This window comes from Muntiacus reevesi, chromosome 1, assembly GCF_963930625.1.
Source record: "Muntiacus reevesi chromosome 1, mMunRee1.1, whole genome shotgun sequence".
In the NCBI taxonomy this organism is placed as follows: Eukaryota; Metazoa; Chordata; class Mammalia; order Artiodactyla; family Cervidae; genus Muntiacus; species Muntiacus reevesi.
Genome location: NC_089249.1, coordinates 85,645,173 through 85,670,148, shown reverse-complemented (window position 1 = coordinate 85,670,148; position 24,976 = coordinate 85,645,173). Strand labels below are relative to the sequence as shown.

The 24,976-nt window shown below is 41.1% G+C and overlaps 1 protein-coding gene across 1 annotated transcript in view; it reads right to left on the bottom strand.

Annotated features, from left to right (window-relative positions):
• Window positions 1-22,806, bottom strand: part of NOTCH2 (notch receptor 2) — a 169,858-nt gene extending 147,052 nt beyond the window's left edge. Inside the window, exon 1 of the mRNA XM_065905975.1 lies at window positions 22,488-22,806. Coding sequence (XP_065762047.1) covers window positions 22,488-22,560 — 73 coding nt within the window. The 5' untranslated portion in view covers window positions 22,561-22,806. The remainder of the gene's footprint in view (window positions 1-22,487) is intronic.
• Between the last annotated feature and the right edge of the window lie 2,170 nt (window positions 22,807-24,976).

Sequence of the window (24,976 nt, the reverse complement as noted above, 5' to 3'; positions counted from 1 at the left end):
TGGGCTACAGTCCATGGGGTCACAAAAGAGTCGGACAAGAGCACGCACACAGGCACTGAAAAGTCAGACATCTTGTCTTTGTATTGCCACTAATGTTCGTGCTCCTGAAAAAATTACTTTGCTAAGGCCTATATTTTCTACTCAGTTTTTTAAAAAATTATTACATGACATAAAGTTCCATAGCCAAGAAGGCAGACGCAAACAAACATTTTTACTGTGATCTACTATAACAAATATATTATTGAGTCAGAACTCAATACTCACATATGTATATACCCAGCCAAAACAAGAATTTCAAGAAACAATGCTTATCCTACCTTGTGATTTTCTACTCTATTCAATTTTTTCCCCAAAAAAGTGTAGTTTGAGACCTAACAAACTGATTTCATGACCCACTAGTGGTCACAATCTGTAATTTAAAAAGCCTGATAGTAAAGAGTATGGATGGCCTCGCAGTCAAACAGACCTAGCACTGCCATTAACTAGCTGCATAATCTTGGGTAAGTTACCAACCTTTTTAAAGTTCTTCATCTTTTACATCTAGATGAAAACAGCAGGATCATTCTAAAGATTAAATGGGATAGTGAAAGAAAAGCACTTAGCTGCACAGTATCTGACATAGAACACTCAAAAGTGATGGTGAGAATTAATATCAATGTCCTTATTGCTAAATTTGAAAATTCCAAAAGACAGTAAAATAAGTAGAAGGAAACTAGGAGGAGAAATAGCCTCACCTGCAAGCACTGATAACCAGAAGAACTAATATCAGGTTAATCCCTGCCTATGCTCATAGAAGTTTCACAAATGGAGGTATTTTTTGTGTGCTTTCTCCACAGTATCCTCTAACAACTGAAACATTCAGTTGCTGAATGAATTAATATACCTGGAAGCTCACCTCCACACACTGGAGTAATTATGTAAAGATCCTAACTAACCTTGCATAGCTCCCCAAACTCAGACACCTTAGCATGCTCTAAGCCAATGGTTCTCAAAGCGTAGTTCCCAAAACAGCAGCAACATCACCTGGGAACTTGACAGAAATGTAAATTATCAGGTCCCCACATCAGGCCTGCACAATCAGAAACTCTGGAGGTGGTCCCAGTGATCTGTGCCCTCCAAAACTTGACGCCCATTCAAGCTGGACAACTACTATTTCAAACAGGGATGACCTGGGACTTACAGCAATCCCAGGGAGCTGTGTGTACAACCAAAAGGACTCCTGCAAAGTTCGCCTGTCCTAGGAACTAATTGCTCAGGTAGTTTAACCAAGACTCTGTAGAGCCAGTTATAACCTTCATGAAGCTCTCGAGAAATGCTTCTCCTCCTCTGCTTCTCCTTAGCTCACCAACAGGAGTCTAAACTCAACAAAGAAGCAAAGGCCTCACCCTCAGAAGCAAAGAAAAACCTATTTCTTAATGGTCTCTTACCTAAGCACATTCCCCGGCCTCACGCTGTCCCATACCTGGACTTCTGTAGCAGAGCTCAGAGTGCTTCCTGAAACTGTGTGCATGTGCGCGCAGTGGTTCAGTCAGGTTTCACTCTTTGTAGCCTGGCAGGTTCCTCTGTCCATGGGATTCTCTAAGCAAGGATGCTGGAGTGGGCTGCCACTTTCTACTGCAAGGGATCTTCCCAACCTAGGGCTCGAACCCATGTCTCCTGCATTGGCTCTTAAGTGATAAGCTGAGTCTCAGCCAGTATGCACGCAGCGACCGTGGCGCTGCTCCACCCATACTCACCTTGTGCTTGACCACTTACCAGGTTAATGAGAAGCTACTAAGAATCCATTTTGTGCACAGATATACATGCTCCAAAAAGAAGTCAATCACACATTAAATTAACACCAAAATCAACTCTGTCATCTGTGGATAAGTCAAAGAATACATTTGGGTCACTAGATTGAGTCCACTCCTTCAGAAAGTCATGGAAGAGCTCATTAATTTCTATAAAACTTTAATTTTCCAAAAGGCACCTTCAGTCAGAAGCTGTACAGTGCCCATAAGACTCTAGTTAGTAACAAAAACATTTAGAGAAAACAGTGATTTTTATCAAAAAGCAGAAAAATATTAACTACTTTCTTTCTGCTCTAGAAAGAACTGCTAACATAACTTCCAAAGGTAAAAGGGTACCTTTTTAAAAAAGAAAGATCCCATATTTCTGTCAATAAAATAATGACCCACCAAAGAACAGACAGAAGACCGGATTTCGGTTCTCCAGCTATCCCTGGTACCTACAGTGTGACCTTAGACTTGGTCTCACAAGGTCTCTGCCTCAGTCTCCACAAATGAACACATGACCTTATAAAAGAGATAAGGCACATGAACATGCTTTGCCATCTATTAGATGTTATCTTCTCAACATGACAGTTTATTCCTATGAACTGATTCCTTCCCTCTGACTCACAGTGCCCAAAATGATTTATTTTAGAAAGTGTTCATAAGTGGTTTGACAACAGGTGTAACAAAGGTGTAAACCAGAAAAGATACTGAACACTTTCATACACATAAAGCAGCATGAACCCACTGACGTGAACTGTATCCCAAGGAAATGGGTTAGCAAAATGACCCACAGTACACTACCCTTCCTGGTTCTAGCAAAAATTTGACCTGGAAAGACACAGTATCTAAAAAGGAAAGTTAATGACATACAAGAAATAAAGTGAATTGTTTCAAAGCGTCACAAAATGGTGGCTTGAGGACAAAGGGTCAGGGAAGACTATGTTTCCGTCAGGTCTGACTTGCCCTCAGCTATGAGTACACTGTCTTTTCATGTGGCCCCAAAGACATAGCTGAGCCATTACTGTTGTTGATAATGATGAGCAGATGCTGATGAGATGACTGCACATCAACAGTTCTCAGACTCAGGTCTTGTGTAATTGGGTGTGTCCCTCTATGTCACCGTGCAGATGGTTATTAAACTCATTACAACTTCCCTAAACCTTTTCACTAGAACTGAATAGCATTCTGGATAACTATTCTCTGATGCCAATTGAGACTAGGCACTATTTTAAAAGCTTTAAAAAAAAACAGTTTCAAAGTTTATCTCTTTTCCTCCCAACACACAAACACACTTAAAGTCGGGATGTTTGTTTAAGTAAAAAATCCAAGTTATCAAACTACCAAAACCATAAATATTTCTTTACTATAGCAAATGTAACAAGTTTATTCATTTCAATCTGACATAAATAAAAAAATATAATCAATTCCCAATATCCTACCAACAAATGATATGCATTTTGAATAATCTATGTGCGTCAGGAACAAAAACAGTGCTACTATCAACACCCTCCTCAGGATGATGGAGCATGGGGAATCCCAGCTCTCAAGATACACAACTGCCAAATTCTTCCTAGTGAAAGAGGTCCCTCCTAGTGAAAAAGGTGCATTCCCCATGTAGTTGGATGACAGTGGCTCTTATTGAGGAAGCTCTCAGCTGACCACAGGGCATGGCCAAATGTCCAACCGGACTGCTAGAAGAGACAAAACGGTCATTTGGCAGTCTGTTGACACTGACCTGTCAAAACTTCAACTAACTCGCCCCTCTTGGCAGTAACTTTCCTGCACTATACACCTGAAAGAGCAATTGCTGAGACGATTCCCTTGACTGAAAAGTACAACTTGTGAAATGTATTTTTGTGGAAAACCCAGCAGACTTTCATATCCAAATATATGTAAACAAGTCACAGACTCATATGTTTTTAGCCTCAGAATTAGTAAGCTAAACTGAAGTGCAGTATGTGTTTCATCATTTTGCTTTCTTTCCCCATGACCATTTGGCAGAGTTAAAATTTTAGCTATCATGCATTTTCTTCCCTAAAATGTATCAGTTACAGTTCCCACAGAAGCTAGCTATGCATTTCCTTGTGGGTGTATGCATAAAACTACCATAACAAAACATTTTCTATTTCCTCATTTTGGTCAAAAGGAAAAAAGAAATGCTAAAACACACTTACATAAGTGACAGTGCAAGACTGACACACCTATCTGTATACACAATTTACATTCTGTTTAAATTTAAGGTTATGATGATTAAGGAGAGAAAAGCCAAGAGCGATAAAATTACACAAAGGAGTAGCCCATGCTGTAAAGAACAACAAGGAGAAAGGCACGGCAACCCACTCCAGTATTCTTGCCTGGAGAATCCCATGGACAGAGGAGCCTGGTGGGCTACAGTCCATAGGGTCGCAAAGAGTTGGACACAATTAAAGTGACTTAGCAGGCAAGGAACAACAAAGACACTTCAGGCCATTCAAGGAGAACTAAACTAAGGTTTGAGACATTAAAAACAGCTGAGGAAAAAATACTATGAGACAGACACCGGAACACATAAAATGCATGAAAAGGAACACAACGATATGTACTCACTGGCAGAATATACGGAAGTTGTGATGCGTTGAGATGAGTTAGCCACACTCTCCAGCCTGTTTCACTTTGGATCAACATCCTTTCCAGGCAACAGGGACAAATGGTTACTGCAGCACAGAACAGCTTTAAGAAAAGCTAACTGATCCGCCTGGGGAAAGAATCCTCAACCTCTGCTTCACTGCTGTCAAGCTCTAACTGACACAACTAATCAAACAGAAGGGAAGAAGATCCTTTCAAATCACGGGAGACAGAACCCAGAGTTAGTGACATTACAGAGCAAGCAACGTGATATAATGAAATAAGAACTGCCCTAGAAATCAGACGTGGGTTCCAATCATGGCTCTGCCATATACTCACTGTGTGACTGAGAGGCGTTCCCTTAAGCTATGAGACTTAATTGTTCTCATCTGTAAAAATCAATAGCCCTTCCTCCTTAGTTGATTTCATTGGGGGCTCAAATAAGATCAAGTTTACAAAAGTGATGATAATTCTACTTAATGTAGAATATTATTGTATATAAACCCAAAATTCTATGAAACAAAAAATCTTTACCATCTGGCCCCAAAATGATAAACAATTAAAAGATTAAATTAGATCACATAAACCTATATAATGAGACCAGCCTAAATGGGGATGGGACGTATTACGTGTGTTAGGCTGGTGTAGCCAACTTCAAAATTTTTTAAAATATTTCCCCACTGCTCTCCTAGTATCTCAACAATGCCCAGGAATTACAAGCAGGAGCGATAATCTCCTAAACCTCCCCTAGCCTTCTCTGGCACAGAAATCTGACATAGGCCACTTCACATGCCTGATTAGATAAGCTTTCCCAATGCTGAAAGCCAACCGCTTCTAACATTTCAAACCTGATTTCCATGAAGACTCCGGGGTGAAAGATGGAAACAAACAAGCCAACCAAGTAGATCCTCCTTATTGAAAGAGTTCCCTGACTCTGACTTGAAGTATTAAACAATTTTTTTCCATGAACCAATTCCTTCTGAGGTGAAAGGAGCAAGATGCTGTAAACTGGGCAGACACAAGTATTAGAAAGGCTTTTAATTTACACAATTAATCCTGTAAATCTTACATTACCAGATGATAGTGCTTTAGTCTGTTCTTCAGGTAGTCCATAATCCTGCCTTGGCAATGAAGCAGTGCAAAGGGAATCATTAAAAGAAATTAAAACAAGACAAGTATTCCCAGACTCATCTTCCAAATGAGGAACTGACAAGATGCTAATCAAGTGTAAACTTTGGGGCCACCTGTACTTGACCACCTATTTTTGTACCCAGAACCAAGCAATTAAGTACGCTGTTTCCAATACATACAAACAATCCTGCAAGTTAGTTATTATCATTCCTGTTACATAAAACTGGGAACTGAGACTTAACAGAAACGAAGTGACTCGCATAATACTCTTAGCTGAGACTCAGAGCAAGGCCTAACTGGCTCCAAAACTCAGCAGCTATGCTAAAGTGAACATCAAAATGGAGTTGGAAGGGCATCTAAAGTCATAAATAATCAGCCCTTACTGTCACTATTCTCTCATCATCCTTCATATCCTGGGCATTCTGTCCTTTACCATTCAACAGGCTGCTAAACACAACTGAATCTGAAGGAGAAAGTCAACTGTGTCTGAAAAGACCCACACGTCTGAGCACGCATGCTTAGGATTGCATTTTAAAACAGAAGGCATTATCTGGGATTATCTGTTGATGTCAAACATACTTCTCTCATCTGTTATTATAGATGACCACCAATTTTCAGTGACAAAGGAGATAATATGGAAAAGATTCACAGAAAAGAAGAAAAGCCAAGGTTATCTCCATGCTTTTTCTGTAATAACATATGTAGAAACACTACACACAGTTAATTTCAAAGTTCCCAGGCCAAGATAGGTTAGTCCTGGGCAGTTTTAGTAATTGGTTACATCCACTTTCATATGCTGAGGCATTCCAATCATTTTATTAATACATGGTTTTTTATATCCCTTTCAGAAAGATACAATAAGAATACAAGTGCCCAGTCAAGAAAAAGCTATCTGCAATTTAAAAGGCTGGCACACATAGGACTCTGAATTGCTATTCTAAGTCTTCCAAAATGTTTCTTTTTTTTTTCTTTAAAAAAAAAAAAAGAGCTACACATTCATTCCTAGTCTTAATCTACTAAAGAATTTCTTTTAAGATCAAGAAGTAATCAGGAGGGCAATTCTAAACCACTTTCCTTGGTTTACAACAAATATAAATCTATCCTTCCCATTTTCAAGAAGATTTAGAAAGAACTGCAACTCCTCAGAATGGAATTTTGACATTTAAATTGTTTCCACATTATGCAAATGTCCATTCAGAGGTAGGATGGTAAGAAGAGTAAAACTTAAGTCAATTTAATGCAGAAAATATTACTAAACCCAAAGTTACATGATCTGTAGGGTTACAGGATTCCACCTAAGAGACAATGGCATCTCTTACAGTGAGTAAATGTGTCAGCTTTGGGGTCAGGCAAAGGGGGTTCCCGCTCCTGGTCCACATCACCTACTGGCCTATATCACTAACTAGGCGACCTGGATGACCATGCCTTAATCTTTCACTAAGCAGGAATTATAACACCTACTGTGCAGTCTAAAGCCAAACAGGTGTAGCACTTTTTCCCCCAAGCATCTGTCACATAATAAACCCTCAATATATGGAAACTACCGTTACTTCTCATAAGCTCCAGGAAGGGAGTTTTTTGTTTTGTTCACTCTATTAATGAAGAAGCATGCCCCAGTTAGCTTTGATGCAAATACTCCAGTTCCTCCAAAGTGACATTCCCATTTATCTACATTAATTATATTCAAATAACTGTTACCCTTAGTATATACCTCCTCTCTTTTAATGTAAGTGGCTGCAGCTGCCCTTGGGGGGAGATTTAAGTTATTGGAAAATATTTTAAGTGTTTTAAGGGTATTTGAGTTAACATATGCACCACTTAGATTTTCTGTAAACAGTGTGCTTACACGAAATTATAAATATCTCAGACATAAAAAAGAAAACCTTTCATAGTACTTCCACAACTGAAAAACAAAGTTTGAGAAATAATTACAGAGGCAGCAGAAAGGAGTGGAGGTAGAATACCATTAACTAAATTGGCAAAATAAAATTTGGAGTTTTGTCTTAAAACAAAACAAAACAAAACAAAAAACCTGACAACCATTTGCTCAAGGCTGCCAAAACTTGAGAATAAGCAAACTGTCATGGGAAACAAATGTTAGAATATGAAACCATTTTCTGAGAAAGTAACTCCACCAGTCCTGGCTAATCCAATTCTGCATCACTAACGACTCCAGCCCTATTGGGTTGCCTTAACCACTACAAAGAAGTCCAAAGAGACAGGCAGGGTCTCACAGGCAAATATTTTCTCTGCTATCACTGACATTTTCAACATAGCCACACTTTTCCCCTACCCCACCCTTCCCACTGCTTCACTGGTCCCTTCTCAGATTTCACAAACAGAGGGTCAACATACTGAAACACCATTTGACTAATGAGTTTGGAGGCTTTGCTTTCCTCATCTGTAAATCAAGGATGGACTAGATGGGTGGTTCCCAGTCTGAGACTCCAAAATCTCTGGAGCCCTTAAAGCTGTAATAACAGACCATGAGGTACTTCTGTTATTTCAAAGAGATAGTTTATTTAGTGCTATAAGTCTAATTAAAGCATCAAATGCATGGTGACACCAGATGGCATGTGATGATGTTTATCATGTCATAGGAAAGGGGGGAACAAGAGTGTCCCTCTGATATTCTCCTCAAAGCTATATCTCAGACAAAAAAAAAAAAAAATCATAGTTTCTGTACTAAACTAATCCAACCACAAATGTCTGGTTAATAAATAAGGGGAAATGATTCAGCACCTATCAATACAATTTGTATGGTAGACAAATTCTCCAAATTGGAAGTATACCCCATTAAAGGAACAGACTTAAATACAATACCCTTAAATATTTATAGGCTCACAGGAAACCAGTGAACAATCTACATGCTGCAAACATGAAGCTCCTATTTCTCACCAAGGATCTGAATCACTCATCCACTTTTGATTAAAAAGAAGTGAAAGCAACAAAAAGCCAGTCTATACTGCAACACAAAACAACACCACCACCAGTAACTACTCCTTACCGCACTCTCACTACATGCCATGAACGTAACACTTACTGACCCACTGAATCCTCATAACAAGCCGAGCAACTGCATGCTCCTACTACCTTCACTTTAAAAATAGTGAGCTTAAGAAACAGGGACACAGGGTCAGTGAGTTAAGAGCCTGGGGTATTCCCACCCTTTCTCCCTCTAAGCTGACAACTCCCTCTCAAAAGAAGTTTCTCAAAACACAAACAGAAAATGTCCCCCAGCAGAGCCCTCAGGAGCTGGGCCACTGATCTTGAGAGCAGGCTTCTGAAGAGCTCATAGCTGTGGCCCGTTCTGGCTTAAAGACCCCCTTCATTGGAACTCCCTTCCTCTCAGCCCAAATTCAATCTGCTAGTCCTGGTGACAGAAATCAACTGAGAAAAGGCCAGAGCCATTAGCCAACTAAAATCAATCCTTTTATTCAGAATATACCAATGATTTCTAACAGCTGGTTCCCATGTTCAATGAACTGACAATCTTATCAATATACAATGATTAAAAACATGTATTTTGAGTGTATAGAAAGAGTAAGGGTTATGGAGACAAGTAGACTAAATCAATCATTCAATCAGTCCCAACTCTGCCACTTACTAATTCCATTATCCTGAGCACGTTACAGGTCTGTTTCCCCTACTCTCAATCTCAGAGGTTGTCATGAGGCATGACTGTATGAATGGGAACAAAGTGCCATGGTTGACTACAGAGGCCCAAGAGCCAGAGGTCTGAATCCTGGCTCCATCCTTTAACCACCTTATTATTCGCCCCAAGACCCAAAGCTATGAGTCTAAGCTCCTATTTCCTTACCTGTAGTATAGCTAAGAATCCCAGGAACCGAGGAGCCTGGTGGGCTGCCGTCTATGGGGTCGCACAGAATTGGACACGACTGAAGCGACTTAGCAGCAGCAGCAACAGCAGTATAGCTAATTACCGTCTACCTCAAAGGACAGCCATGTGAATTAAATGAGAAAATATATATATAAAGCCCTAAGAGAATGACACATAGTAAGAATTAAACATTTAAAAAGAAAAAAAAAAAGCTGAGGTTTTAAAAGTCAAACCACAAGTTTAAGTCCCAGCTCTGTCACTTATTATCTAGGGCTAAACAATGGTATACAAGCCAACTAACCCCTCAGAGGCTCAGTTTCAACCAAGATTTTGTGAGATTAAAGGAGGCAATTGTGTAAGAGTGTTCTGTAAACTCCACATTGCTATGTAAATGTTAGGGTCGTTTTATGTTTTATGTTAATTGCACCAAGTGGTCCTTTCAAATACTATCTTCATCTTTAAAATGGAAAAACTGAGGCAGAGAAATTTTAAGCCACAGAGAGAAGGCTGATAATTTCAAAAGTAGGAGGGAGAAAAGGATTGGGCCAAAATAAATTCAGATCATGACAAAGCAGAAAAGTAATAAGGCTTCAAGAAGAAACATAAAACTGTTTTTTAACCTGTTTTTAAGCAACAACTTCACCTGCTGATTAAGCCTCTCGGTGCAGTCTATGAGTAAGAATTCTCTAGTTTCCTCCCAGAAACAGTATAAATAGACTTCAGGGTGAGAAAAAGCTTCACCATCAAACCTCTTTTCCCATCCATAAGTTAATTTTGTGGATGGGGCAGAATATCAAAGACCAGGGGACACAAACTGGAATCTCACTCTAGCAATTCTCTTAACCTATACCTTAAAAAAAAAAAAAAAGTTGCAATCCTTCAGAGAGGTTTCCTTCTTTGGTTGGTCAGAAATGTCCTTGTTCTCCAGGTCTCCTCATGCTAAATATGGTAATAGCTGGCAAACAACCAGCCCAGTAAATTCCAATGATACTTAAGAAAGCATTCATATTGCCTGAAATTACTCTGAATCAAACACTTAAGACCCACAGAGCTGCCACATACATCAGTTCAGCTGGAACTCTTATGTCAAAAGCAGCAGGATGCCTTAAGAACATACAAGCGTGGGGAAAAAAAGCAATCTACTCTTCTTTATTGCAACATTCTTCAGCAACAAGGATCTCCTACCCACTGTGCACACAGCACTGAGCTAGGTCAGTGGGAGGCTGGAGGAAGAAATCTAAGAAACAGGTGGTGTTCGTGGGGTGCCAAAACAACAGGTTGATTGAGTCAGTTCTATCCCACAACTAATCAATTTGGTGAAGAGAGAGGAGAAAGAATCTTAGTCATCCTGCTGGCTAACCAAATGGATCAGCTAGACCACTGCACAACTATAAATTAGGTCAGGATGCCAGATTTAGCAGTGAATATCAGGTCCACCTTCCAGGGATGTTCCAAGATCCTGGATATCTAAAAAGACAAGACAGAAGCAGGTTACCCTCCACCCACCCAAAAACAGAACTTGCTTCAGAATAGACTGGTTGTTTTTTTTTCTTCCTCCAGTATCTTTTTATAAGATACTAAAGTAAACGTGTATTTTCTGAGCACACACAACTGACAGCTTGTTGATTTATGATACAGTCAGATTAGAATTTTAAAGTAATTACAGAAAATACCAGTTAACAAATACACAAAAAATTGACCAAGTACATTAGAAATCAAAGGATTTTTTAAAAGCTATTAAGTAATTTTGATATATCAATACTGGTAGCAATTTGATATTATGTAGTTTAATGTATCCATGTGTGTTTTGACACATTTAAGATAAAAAGAATACCTTTAATATTTATAGAAGTATTCCAAATCAGTAACCAAAAACTAAATACCTTGATGAATAAAAGACACAGTTTACCAAAATAAATAAAAAGAAAAGGCAATAGAAATGGCCACTGATCACAGGAAAAACATTCACGATCACTGCAAGCAGAGAGACCAATTAAGATGAGGTAGCATTTACCACTTGTCAAATTGTTAAAGAGTTGTAAAAATAAAACCAGTGTTGATGATGGTTGGAAAAATGGACAGTCTCATACTCAACTAATACAGTATAACTTGATCAAACTATATGAAAAGAAATTTGGCAGTGTGTATCAAAAGCCACACAAAGGTCCATCTTCTTTGATAAAATAATTTGACTTCTTGGAATTTATGTTAAGAAAATATATATTCCTACCATTATTTACATATGAGAATGTTCATCACAACATTATTTATAATTATGAAAGCTGGAAACCAAGACTTGATCTCAGTTTAAATAAAATATAATAGAATCTTCAGATAAAACAGTAGGCAGCCTTTAAAACCATATTTTTAAAAAATATTTATACACAGGAAATATATATATATTCAATATCTTATAATAAACTATAATGGAAAAGAATGAGAGTATATATATTCTTTTTTAATTATTTTGCTATACACCAAAAGTGTTAGTTGCTCAGCTGTGTCAGATTCTTTGTGACCTCATGGACTGTAGCCCACCAGGCAACTCTGTTCATGGAATTCTTCAGGTAAGAATACAGTGGGTAGCCAATCCCTTCTCAGGGGATCTACCCCACACAGGAATCAAACCCGGGTCTCCTGCACTGCAGGCAGGTTCTTTACCAACAAGCCACTAGGGAAGCCCTACTAATACAATATTGTAAATCAACTATACTTCAATAAAAAGAAAGAAACATAAAGAAAAAACTTTTTTACATATATAGGAAAGTGTTCACAATATTTTCAGTGGTACAGAAGTATATTGTAAAACTATAATATGCTAAAATCTTAATTACAGTAAGAGGCACAGAAAAATAACTGTATGAAATGTAACAAAATATTAAGTGAGGGTTTTGATTGAAGGTGATGGGATTATTGGAGATTTTAATTTTCTCTTATGTTTTTCTGCTTATTTCCCAATTTTTAAAAATCACTCTTTGGCATAGTAATTTCTCTTCTGGAAATCCAGCTTAATAGAAATATCGTAAAGAGGGGAATTTCTGTATAAAGATCATCTATACAGAATGGCATTTAAATGCCAGATTTAAAATCTGGCATTTATAAAGTGTCATTTATACAGGGAAAAAAATGATGGAGACAAATATGTAACCAAAGCAAAGGAGAAATCAAAGAAAGGCAGAACAGAAAATTGTATATGCATTATAAATCTACAATTTTTAAGAGTTGATAAAAAGACCAAATGATGTACCCCAGAATATTAACAGTGGTGTGACTGTGGATTTTTTTTATACTTTTCAAAGGTCCTTCAGTTTAGTCACTCAGTTGTGTCCGACTCTTTGTGACCCCATGGACTGCAGCACGCCAGGCTTCCCTGTCCATCACCAACTCCCAGAGCTTGCTCAAACTCATATTTATCGAGCTGGTGATGAACTTCTGAACCACCTTTAAATATAATTACTTTAAAAATTGTTGTTTAATTACTAAGTTGTGTCCGACTCTTTTGTGACTCCGTGTATGCAGCCCACCAGGCTCCTCTGTCCATGGGATTACCCAGGCAGGAATCCTGGAGTGGGTTGCCATTTCATTCTCTCGGGGATCTTCCCGACCCAAGGATCTAACCAGTCTCCTGCACTGGCAGGCAGGTTCTTTACCAGTGAGCCACCAGTGAAGCCCAATACCTCCTGGCCAAAAAAATTCTTGTAGAGATGCCAGAGAAAATCAACAAAGCATAAATATGAGTTAATTACATGTAAACATAAGGAATAATTCTGTTGCTATGTAAACCTACCTTTAAATGTTACAATGTTTGTTTTCAGTTACAACCAAATTTTCCTTAAATCTCTTAAAAGTTTATGTCACAGGAACCATGACATATTGTTACTACTTTATATAGTAACATCTCAAACATGCATGATTTACAGACATTTTTTTCCTCTAATAATCCTCATAAAGATTAGAAAATGCTTTAAATGTTGTAATAAAGTAAATGTCCTTCATGTTCCAATTTAAAGAGATCTAGCAAATAAAGGTATATTCTCAGCAAAGAAAACAGTAAAAAGTAATAATCAAAATATACATGTCCTCTAACTTCAATGAGCCTCTGCCCTTTATAGACAAAAACACATGAAAGCAGACAGTTAAACAGAAGTTCCTTTGCAGCATACCACTTCACCACTTAGAGAAGTTAACAAGTTAACACTATCTAGTGTTCTGACTACTCACATTCAGAAACTCAACACAACGTTTTAGTGCTTAAACAGTATCAATTTTTCTCTTATTGGAATGTTGAATAAGTAAGCCAGCATAGCAACCTCTCCCTGTTAGGTACTAGTTAAAATAGATTATTTAATCTTTGAGGCTTAAAAGCCTCCCAGAATCTCCTCACAAAACAGAGATGAGAGTGAAAAGAGACAAAAAAGGAGTAAATACCAATGTTAAAGTGCACCTGTCTCTGAATGAGCTAGTGTACTTTAGAATGTAACCACAGCTTCTTGTATACACTTTAGTCGGCAAGCAAAACTGTATTTAAAGGGATACTATTTGTTAAAAGATACCACATTATTAGGGAGACAATATCTGACTCCAACCAAAATATTATCATCATGTTTTCCTTACCTCACAAAATACACCAAGGCTTTCTTCCTATAAATAAATATATGAGGTGAGAGCACTACTCTTAACCCAGAAACAGGTTTTGCAATGCCCATGGATACAACCTGCCTTTGTGAGAGGATGACTCCATCTTGGCATGATGTGTGGTTGATACAAAGAACTACAGTCACTGCCAATATCCTGCAGACAGAACTGACCTGAAGACTAGAAACTGCCCTAGAGGTCTCCGGGGAAGGTCCTTCAGTCCAGTGGGAAGAGAGACACAGCCCCCTCACCGCCTGATTGGGAGAGCGAGGGGATCAGAGCTGGACCGTGGTAACTGGCCTACAGTTCAAGAGTGGCAAGAGACAGTAAAATGAACCCCTTAAGAGTTCATTCAATCATCCAGTAAAGCCCAAACTCTGAAGAGCCGGTAGGACAGGGTTTTGCCAAGACAAGCACAAGAGGGTGAGGGAGATGTTGGCATGATTAATCAATGCCACCCGAGGCAGCAACTCGGGGTGTGTCCACACTGCACTTCAGTCACTGCCTGACTGTGACCAGACGTTCCTTCAGCGACTGCCACTGAGAACCACATCTTCCAAAAGAGATACTTCCACCTTAACTTGTCCAAGATCAGGCTAGGCATCCAAGTCTGAGAACACAGCCCTCTCTCTTGCCACAAACCCACTAACAGACATAATAGACACCACAACATGTGCCAAATTTATATTTACACCCCCACCAAACAAAGGGCTCTTTGTCTTTCCCCCAAGTCAAGCTTTGATACTTTTCAATTCCAACAGAGAAAGAGGAGAATAGCAGACAAGCCCAGCAGGGGTGAGCTGGGGGTCGCTGTTCCCTGGTGCTTCTAGATTTACTCCCCCCAGACCCTAGAGCTCTTAGTCACTCTGACTGCAGGAAACAGCTCTCAGCCAGTACAGATAAGTTACTAAGTAACTGTACTTCATGCTCCTAATTGTGTGTGCTCATCTGTCTTGTCTCCATGATGATGTCAGCTCCTTGGGGGCAGGTCTCTATCTTCCATTTGGTCAAAGACTCCTACACAGCTAGAGAAGTAGAATCCCCTTACTGCCTACCACGCAATGCTAGGGGAAACACAGAAATTAAGCTTGACAACACACCACAGTCCTCCCTAACACACCACTAAGACAGCACAGTTTCACAGATAATAAATCTTATAGCTTAGGGCTTAGAGCTAAGTAAGGCTCCTACTAGAGTATTATATAGAAATTTATACATTTACATATATAAACAAATTAATACAATAATTGCTTTGTTTTGCTCACTCCTAGCTATGGCTTGTACCATTCCCAGCTTCTTGACTTTACTATTCTTTTTAATGTCACAATGTATTTTCTGCCACACAGCTGGTTCTCCAGGGGAGGAGAAAAGAAAGAACAGACCTACAGCCAACTTCCTACCACTGCCAACGAACACTGTTATTTGTCCCATCTAGAGGCCATGAGCGTATCCTTTCAGATCTGAAGCCACTTCCTTCTTCCTATCACGAACAGCAAGACCAAGTGTCTTTGTTAGAGACGCACTTCTGAGCCCCTTCTTGCAGACTGCTCAATTCTGCTCAAGAAGTCCTCCAGACCCCCTTTATCTTACCTTCCTTATTGTATTTGCTGCAGCAGCCCAGACACCCCAAAAGCAGGACTGCCTGAAAGGAATGACCTTTATATCTTTTTCACTAACATATCTGAGGGAAATCCCTGACACCAAATATGTGTTCATGGGTTAACAAGACAGACATCCTCAAAGACAGCATCATTCACAAGGGCTAAGGAAAGAATTCCTTAACAGACACCAAGAAAACTGGAACTTTTATGTATTCTGGCATCTCAGGTAATATCCTGATGGAAGGATAAGGAGGCATCCACCAAAGTCATACATGATACACACATGGCAGTCCTAAGACTGCCCAAAAACCCCACTTTTTTACAACTAATTTTATTAGCCTTTTGAGGATACCAGAGTGGCTTTCTTCTCCCTAGTGAGCTAGGCATTCAATAAGAAGCAGGCACTTTCAAGGGAAAAAAAAGTGACCACAGGACCCACAGTCAAAGTAACCCATCTCTAGCACTTTCAAAGAATAAACAAACAAAAACAAAACAAAAAAGTCCTTAGCTTTCCTAGATTCTCTGCAGTGATTCCAAAACGTCCCTAGTATAAAAGTTAACTGGCCATTTCTTAAATATACAAATTCACAGACACTATTCCAGACTCACTGAATCAGAATCTCCAGGAGAAGACCCCAGGTGTTCTTTCATAAGAGACGTTTGGGACACACTGCTCAACAAATACCGCCCTCCCACCACTGCCATCTGGGAAAGGAGGTACAAAACGCATAGGGCTCCAATGATTAACCCAAGCAATCACCTCTGATGGGATCATCTTCAAGGTCCTCACTGGGTTTAACTCCTTTTACGGAAGGCTGGGTGTCAGTTCAGTAAAGGGTACCTCTGGATCCCTAACACAAAAGGCTCAGGACTCTTTGAGACAAATTCCTGAGAAGATGCCAATGGGTGCAAGTCATAAGGAGGAAGATTACAACTGAATATAAGATCTTTCAAAGAATTACAGCTGTCCAAATCCAGACTCATCTGCCTCCAGAAGGAGGGAGCTGTCTATCAGAAGAGGTGATCAAGGAGAAAAAAGGTAGGCTACACCTTAACCAGGATATTCTAAGAGCGTCAGAATCACCATGGGACAGATAGAAGGACTAGGTGAATTTTTAAAGTTCCTCCCAACAAATAAGTCAACAAAGAGGAAAATTTTCAACTACCCATTAATTAATGAAAAGAGATAGCATAAAAGGTATAGGTGGGGTCCACCTTTAACTGATCTTTTCAAAGCAGAAAGGACTGTAAAGACACATCTCTGACTCACCATCACCTGTCTTCCAGGATGTCCCAAAGCTGGGGCGGGCAGAGCAGGAGTCACAGGTGCCATGACCAGGAAGGACCTGCTGCCCGGCTGACCACATGCTGGGCACAGACCAGGGAAGGGATGCGTGTGACATGGTATCTGCCCTCAAGGAACAAATTTCATTCTGGAGATAACTCACCCTCTGTGGTTCTCTGAAAAATGCATTTACCATGTGTCACCTTTTGCTTTTTATTGGTGATGGTGATTTTCAATGGAACCTTCTTGGAGGGAAAAAAACAAATATACTAAATGTAAATATCTGCTCGGTCTAGTTCAAGTTTACAATATGCAGCTCACAAGGAAATAAATCTCAGAAAAAAATCATCTAAACAAATTATTCTCAATTTGGGAATGACATGTACATACTACTAAAGTAGATAACCAATAAGGACCTACTGTAAAGCTCAAGGAAACTTGGATCAATATTCTATAATAACCTAAATGGCAAAGGAATCTGAAAAACAAAAGATATTTGTATGGGTATAACTGAATCACTTTGCTGTATGCCTGTAACTAGATCATTTTTTGTATAATTTTATTTATTAAGTTTTGGCTGTGCTAGGTCTTCATTGCTACACAGACTTTCCTCTAGTTGCAGAGAACAGGGGCTACGCTCCAGTTGTGATGCATGGGCTTCTCACTGTGATGGCTACTCTTGCGGAGCACAGGCTCTGGGGTGCACCAGCTTCAGCAGCTGCAGCACACGGGCTCAGTAGTTGTGGTTCTAGAGCAGAGGCTCGATAGTTGGGGTGCACAGGCTTAGCTGCTCTGCAGCATGTAGGATCTTCCTGATCAGGGATCAAACCCGTGTCTCCATTGCATTGGCAGGTGAATTCTTTACCACTGAGTCATCAGGGAAGCCCTATACATCATTGTTAATCAGCTATACTCCAATATAAAAAAGGGTCCTTTTAATTCTAATTTTAAAAATAATATATTCCAAGAGTCCTCAAAATGCCCAAATTACAATAAGGCGTGGCAATTCTGGACAAAATAATAGAAATTGCTGCCATAGTAATATAATAATACAGGAAGCAGTAGAGGCAACTGAAGTGAGAGGCAGAGGGTGGATGCCAGCATCTTTGAGGTTAAATTCCAAAGTAAAAGTGACCTTTATGAATTGCAGAAGTGATCAGAAAAAAAAGAGAGAGAGAAGAAACCAGCACACACACACACACACACACACACATACACACAGAAATTCAAAATGGCAAATTTAAATAAAACATCTGGGGAAGGGAAAATTTAGGTTTTCCCCCAAAGGTAAGGTAAGCAATACTTACAACTCTTGCAAATACTACTTTTTTAAAAAACTGTCTTGAAGTATTGTAGTAGTCCAGAATAAGAAAACTACTAAAAGCAATTGTTCAATGAAACAAATGTGTACTGAGTGCCTATCAGATGCCAAGGCACCATACTAGGAACAAGGGTTGTGTGTGCTGTGTGTACGCAGTCTCATCCAACTCTGCGACCCCACGGTTGGGTGGGGGTATTAGAACACACACAAATGAAAAGACACAATTCTTTTCCTCAAGAGGCACACTAACAATAAGCACTTGAGGATTTGTGTGTGTGTGCATGAGCTCATTTGTACAAAAGATGGAAGAGGTGTGGAGAGTGGACAGGGCACTAGACTGAGGACCACAGGAGAGAGATTCTTATCTCAACTTGTCCATAATGGGCTCAGTGATTATGAACAAAGTGCCTAAGCAAATGGAGGACCGAAGTAGTGGCCCTCCCACAGGATCACAAGACTAATTAACAGTTGACCTGGAGGAAAAATTTTGGTCTTCTAGCTCTTAGACCAGTGAACTTCCCAAAATACAATGCGTATGGCAGACAGATAAAGAAAGAAAAGTAGAGGAGAAGAAAACCCTTAGGCTTCAAGTCATCTGCAGAGAAAGGAAAGAAGGAGAATAAGGAAAGAGTGGGAGTGAAATAAAAGGTTCAAGTCGTGGTTCAAGAGATGTCAAGCAAGGAAGCACTTAAAAGTGTATGCATCAGGATAATGTAAAATCTGATTATATTCTTATTCAAATCATAGCTTAGAATTTTTTGTTCTAAAACCATTAAGGACCAAGTGTCCAAAAATGATACATGTGAATGAAACTTGAAGAAAAAGAGAAAACAGAGAGGAAAGGGAGGGGGTAGTTTATAATAATATCATGCAAATATATACGAAGCCCTTCTAAAGAGACAATGTGGACCCACTGTGCTCAGATGAACAAGAAGAAATAGTACTTATTATTTCCTATGTATTATAACATATTATTTACTCTACAGCTTTTATGTCACCAATTTCAAAAATCTTTGGGAGTCAGAAGGGTTAAAAACTGGAATGGCTGATTAAGGATAATATGTTAATAATTTGTTAATATGTAAATATTAATAATTATAATCTTATATAATATTATTAATATAATTTGTTAATATGTTAATAATTTCTGGAAATCATTAACATTATTAACACTAAAAAGGAAAGTACCCCAGGTACACACCTGAGGGAGAATAATGAAATATCACTGGGCTCCAACCAAGTTACTGCATTAGAATCGCCTATAAACCTTGAAAAATACAGAACCTCAAAATACGGAATCTCAGACCTACTGTGCCAGAATCCCTGAGTGTTGAGGCCAAGAGGCAGCCCAGATGTTGTAGATACAGCCAGGATGTGGAGCTTTGTTCTATCACAGTGGACCAGGTAAGGAGTGAGACCACTAGGAATGGCATCAGAGTGGGAACTAGATCAATGCAAATTTTGTGGGCAAAATAGAATTTCTGCGGGTGTGATATTTTTTAAATGTATTGTAAGGCTGGTCTGAAGCATCCAAGCATATCCCACTGAATTCAAACATTTTCTAAAGGTCCTAAAGTCAGCGACTACAGTTCAGGTGAACCAAAAGTCACTGTTCTAGGCTATAAGCACCTCACAGAAGAGGCAGCAGAGTGGGAAAGGCACAGAGATACCAAGAATGTGGGTAGATATTTTTTTAAAAATCAAAAACATCAGGAAAAAGAGAGACTTAAAAAAACTCACTCTCATCCTCCCTCCCCAAAAAGAAATAATAATAAAACAGAAAGAACAAGAAGAAACAAGTTCTAGGGTAAATTTTATCTTCCTCTGAAAGAAAAAACAATTACTCTTTGTGATTTTTTTAAAAGAAAGAGAAGAAATCAACTGAGAAATCATCTAACAGGCAGCAAAACCAGGGAGTGACTTCCCATTGCAAAGCAAAAGAAAACAACGGGCAAGGGGTGGTCTTGGGTAGCTGTTTAGACAATCGGACAGATGGGCTGACAGCTCCTTGCTTCAGGAACTCAAGTTTAAATTAACAACTGGCCACTAGCCAAATACAGGAACACTCAAAAGTTTAAAAGGGTGTGTTATAATTGATACCTTGACAAAGCACAATGATAATAAATTGAGAAGATTCAAGAAGCTTTCACTACTAGACTCTGAAAAGTTTCAAAATGTGTACCAAGAAAAGGGCTTTTTAATCTCTTCTATTCCCATGTAGTTTAGCTTCTGAAGAACACCTGTCTAGAAATCAAAGTATCTAAATCCTGTCTTTGAGCTAACACTAACACTCGACTTGTCCATCTGAAAGCTAGCTAGTAAGAGCAGTGCCTCATCGGGGCAGAAGTATAGGTCCTAGAATGAGAGAAGCCCTGTGTGTCAGAGTAATCCTATTCCTGACATGTCTTATCATTAAACACTTAATTTAGCAAATCACTTTGCAAACATATTTATTATTCCCTCCAACTCTCTAAAATAAGTGATTTCTGGTTCTCTTTGATAGGTGAGGAGATGACAAAACATGAAGATAATTTACTAAAACTAAAGCTAATGGTAGACCAAGGATTATAATGTTCAGACTAGCCCATTGTTTATACTCCTCTATCCTAAATTTACACTTTACTAAAGCTTTCGCTCAAAGAAAAAGGAAAGGCAAAAATATTATCATGTGTTTTGATTCATCATCATACAGCATCTTGGTCCACTTCTGAAATTCTTAGGGACCCGGAGGTGTATGGACTTTGAACTTTCCAAGAAAGGTTTGGTGTTGAACAACCCAGCACTGTGATAAATAACTTTGGTGTCTTTTCAACATCTGTGATTGGCATGTCAACTGCCTGTTAACAATGTACAAAGAGCAAATCTTTCTAAAGCCCAGCATCTTCATTACTTTCTCTTTGCAAAGAGTCATAGCTCAAGTACTAGGTTTTTTCATAAAGGAAAAACTCTTTCTTCAAATTAGGGTAGGAAAAGAAGGGGCCACTTCCAGTTCAACAAACATGCACAAGCCACCATCCCACTGGAAGCAGAGAGTTCACACACACACACACACACACACACACACAATCCTGCCTGCAAAGGACTTTCTGAATACCTTTTGACAGCCACCAGTGTAATATACATTCTCGTAATTAATCCTATTAGTTGGGTAATTTCATTCCCATTTTATTGGTGAGCTCATACAACAGAGCTGGATTTGAACCCAGGATTACAGCGCAGAGCTCCAAAGCCCAGGTTCTTTCCACGAAACAGTATGGAAAGAAATTTGGATCCTACGATTGTGGGTGGGATGGGTAAGATACGATTGGATTTCCCTTCCTCGATCCAACCGTGTTCTGAAAGACTGTTGCAGATATCCAACCAAAAAGAAGCTCTGGAAGGCACCACTTTGAATTAACGTATCCACTCTTCTTCACCCGCCCCTGCCCCACCCCCAACCATGCCAAAAGAACAGCCTTAGCTGCTGCCAGGTTGGAGGAGTTGGTGATCGTCACACCACATTCCTGAGGCTGGACACAGACTGAAACTGCGCCCGAGCTCTGCGCCTCGGAAAGAATAACAGCAGTAGAGATTTTTAAATCATGTGGCTCAGCATGCAGCCACACCAGTTTTCCTACTGCTCCTGCCTCCACCTTTCAAAGACTCGAGCCAAACTTTACACATCGGATTCGTGGCGAACCGTGGAACTCAGAGCGTCAGAACTCGGGCGCGCCTCAAAAGCCCGTCCCCATCCAAACCAAACCCACCCATTCACACCGTGGGCCTTCCTTCAGCATTGCTGAGTCTGGCTGTGAAGGTGAAAGCTGCTGGGTTGGGACGCCCTGCCCCCGCTCCCTCCACGACAGAATCTGGCATTCCTGCGCTCAGCCCATCTGTGGTCCGCGGCCGGCGATGGTTGTCCCAGGCAGCCCGCCCCCGGCTCTCCCCCAACCCCAGGAAACACGAAGCCAAACGGGCGAAGTTTCCCAAATCCCCGAACTCAAGTGCTCCAAGAAAGGGAGCTCCTGAGGCTTGCTGCCCGGCGTCCCTCCGGCCGAGGAGGCGTGTGTGGGACCCAAAGGCGGAGGGGAGCTGCAGGCGGCGAGGGGCGAGGGGGAGGGGGCGCACCCAGGGAGCGGTCCGAGGCTGTCCAAACTTTAGGAACTAAGTGGCCTCACTCCACGCCGACGGCCGAGCCCGGCCTTCTCGCAAAGTGGAGGACGGAAGGGTGGGAATGGTCGCCCCAGGTGGCCGGCCGGGCCAGAGGGGCGTGAGCCGGGGCGCCGGGGACAGCACCCTTCGGTCGGATACTCACCACGCGCCGGGGCCGCGCGGCACAGCCACAGTGCCAGCAGCGCCCACTGCGGAGCGGGGCGCAGGGCGGGCATCTTCTCGGTCGCCTCCTCCTCCGCCGCCGCCTCCGGGGCAGATCCACATGGGGAGGGGGTCCCGACAGGGGAGCCCCCGCTTTCTCCTCCCCTCCTCCTACTTCCGCGGCTCACAGCCTCGCGCGGCGCCCCGAAGCTCAGGCTTCAGTGTCTCCACTCCCTGCACCCCGAGTCCGCCGTTCCTGGGCCGCCGCCACAGCCGCCGCCCGAAGTTTGGCTGAAACTTTCTCGGGTGTGCAGCGAAGCAGCCTCGTGTGTCCTTCCGCCTCGGCCGCCTCCTCCCACCGCAAACCCCGCCCCGCTGTCGCCGCGGCCAGGCCCCGCCGCCTTCGGCACCCAGGGGTTTCCCGCAGGAAGAAGCGCCGGCCCGGGCTGCGCGCGGAGGGATCTACTATGAGTCCTCAGACACCCCTCCAGCCTTGCCAACCCGCGTCGAATCCGGACGCGCCTTAACTCACTCGGCGCTGGAGAGTCTCCCCGGGCCGGGCCTCTGCCAGGGGTGGTGTTAGGACTCTGAACTTGAATCTCTAGGGTAGTGAACTTTCCGGGAGAGACAGACATCATCCAGCTAGATGGGTATCGCCCACATACAACCGTACATCCACACACTCCCCGGCTAGCTGGAGGAATGCGACCGTGAAGGACCAGTGCTGTCAAAGAAGGCTATGGGAGCAAAAGCGCCAAAGTCCATTTAAAAGGAACAGAGTCATCGAATGGGTTGTGTTGCACCCTTCATTCATTCAGTCAGTCATTCATTTAGCAAACATTTCTTAAGCGCCCTTTTTCGTGTAGCAGTGTACAATGGACTGATACCAAAGACACATGATGCTCAAGCTAGTTTTGAGGACCAAGACTTTGCTGCTTCTTTCATAGAGGAGCTGGGATGAAAGCAGAATCTTAAAAGGTTAGTAAAATTTGCATAGGATAAGGAGATCAGCTAAGGATATCCCATTGTAAGATGATAATATCTGAAACTTGGAAACAAACTAAATGCCCACCCATGAAGAAATGCATGAATAATGCATGGTATATTTTAAAAATGAAATGCAATACAACAATTGAAAAGACTATATTCATATAGAGAGATAAATATGAGGTTTATCTAGAGAGATAGAGATAAATTGTGAAGTGATAGTTTAAAAAAGCTAACTGCAGAAGGAGATATAAAGAAAAACTATACTATTTATGGATGCATACCACACAGTATATAGTAAAAGAAAATAACCAAAATAATGCTTCCGTGACAGGAAAGTGGGGGATGTGATCAGGTATGGGTACAAGTGGGCTTGTTATTGTAAGAAAAGAACTGAAATAAACAAAAAGTTTGTGTGAGCATAACATTCCAGGGGAGAGCCATCATGAAAGCAAATAAGATAAGAGAATCAGTAGATGAGTCTGGCATTATTAACAATGACCAGAGTCAAGGAGGGAAAGGAGGTTGGGACCAGATTATGCAGGTCCCTGACTGACAAGCGGGGGATGGAGGGTACGGTTATCTCTCAGGTCATAGAAAACCACTGAAGGTTTTTGAACAGGAGTGAGACTTGAAGGAAAGAAAGGTTGCTTGATAATCCTGTGCAAAATTGACTGTCAGGAGCAAAAGGTGAACTGGTCCAAGGACCAGTCAGGAGCTTGTGAAACAGTCCAGGCACGGGGTGGTGAAGGCCTGCAGTAAGGAGGTAAATGCCAGAATGGAAAAGAAGAGGGAAAAATGGGGGCGGCCGGGGTGGGGGGGGAGGCAAGCCTCTATTACTAATTGGATGTGGGAGTTTATATCCTGTTGGGAAGGGGAATCTTACTCACAGAGCCTCTCCCTGGCTCCTATAGGGAGCCAAACTTCTAAAAATGGTAAATATAAGGCCCTTACTTGACTGGTCTCCAAATCTCGTTCTCCCAACCCCACTGTGAACTTTACGCATTAGCAGTATTGAATAACTTGAGATTCCCCCAAACATAACTTCTTTCAGTCTCTGCACCTTCTGTCCCCAGATTTGGAATGACTATTGTAGCCCCCTTCCCTCTTCCTCTTGGTGAACTTCTAATCATTCATCCTTCAGTCCTAAGAAGGATCTATAGACACTGTAATGAATTTGTACCCCGCAGACAGTCCCTCCACTGCACTGCTTCTTTATCTTCCACTGTTATCTATTTTTTCACACAAGATCATTTGTATTTCTATCTTCTCAACCAGATCAGGAAGTTCTTATGGGCAAGGACCACGGCCTTGTTCATTCCCAGTATCTATCACATGCAACCCCATAAACTGTATCCCACCAGGCTCCTCTGTCCATGAAATCCTCCAGGCAAGAACACTGGAGTGGGTAGCCATTCCCTTCTCCAGGAGGTCTTCCCAACCCAGGGATCTAACCCCAGTCTCCTGCACTGCAGGTATATATTCTTTACTGTCTGAGCCATC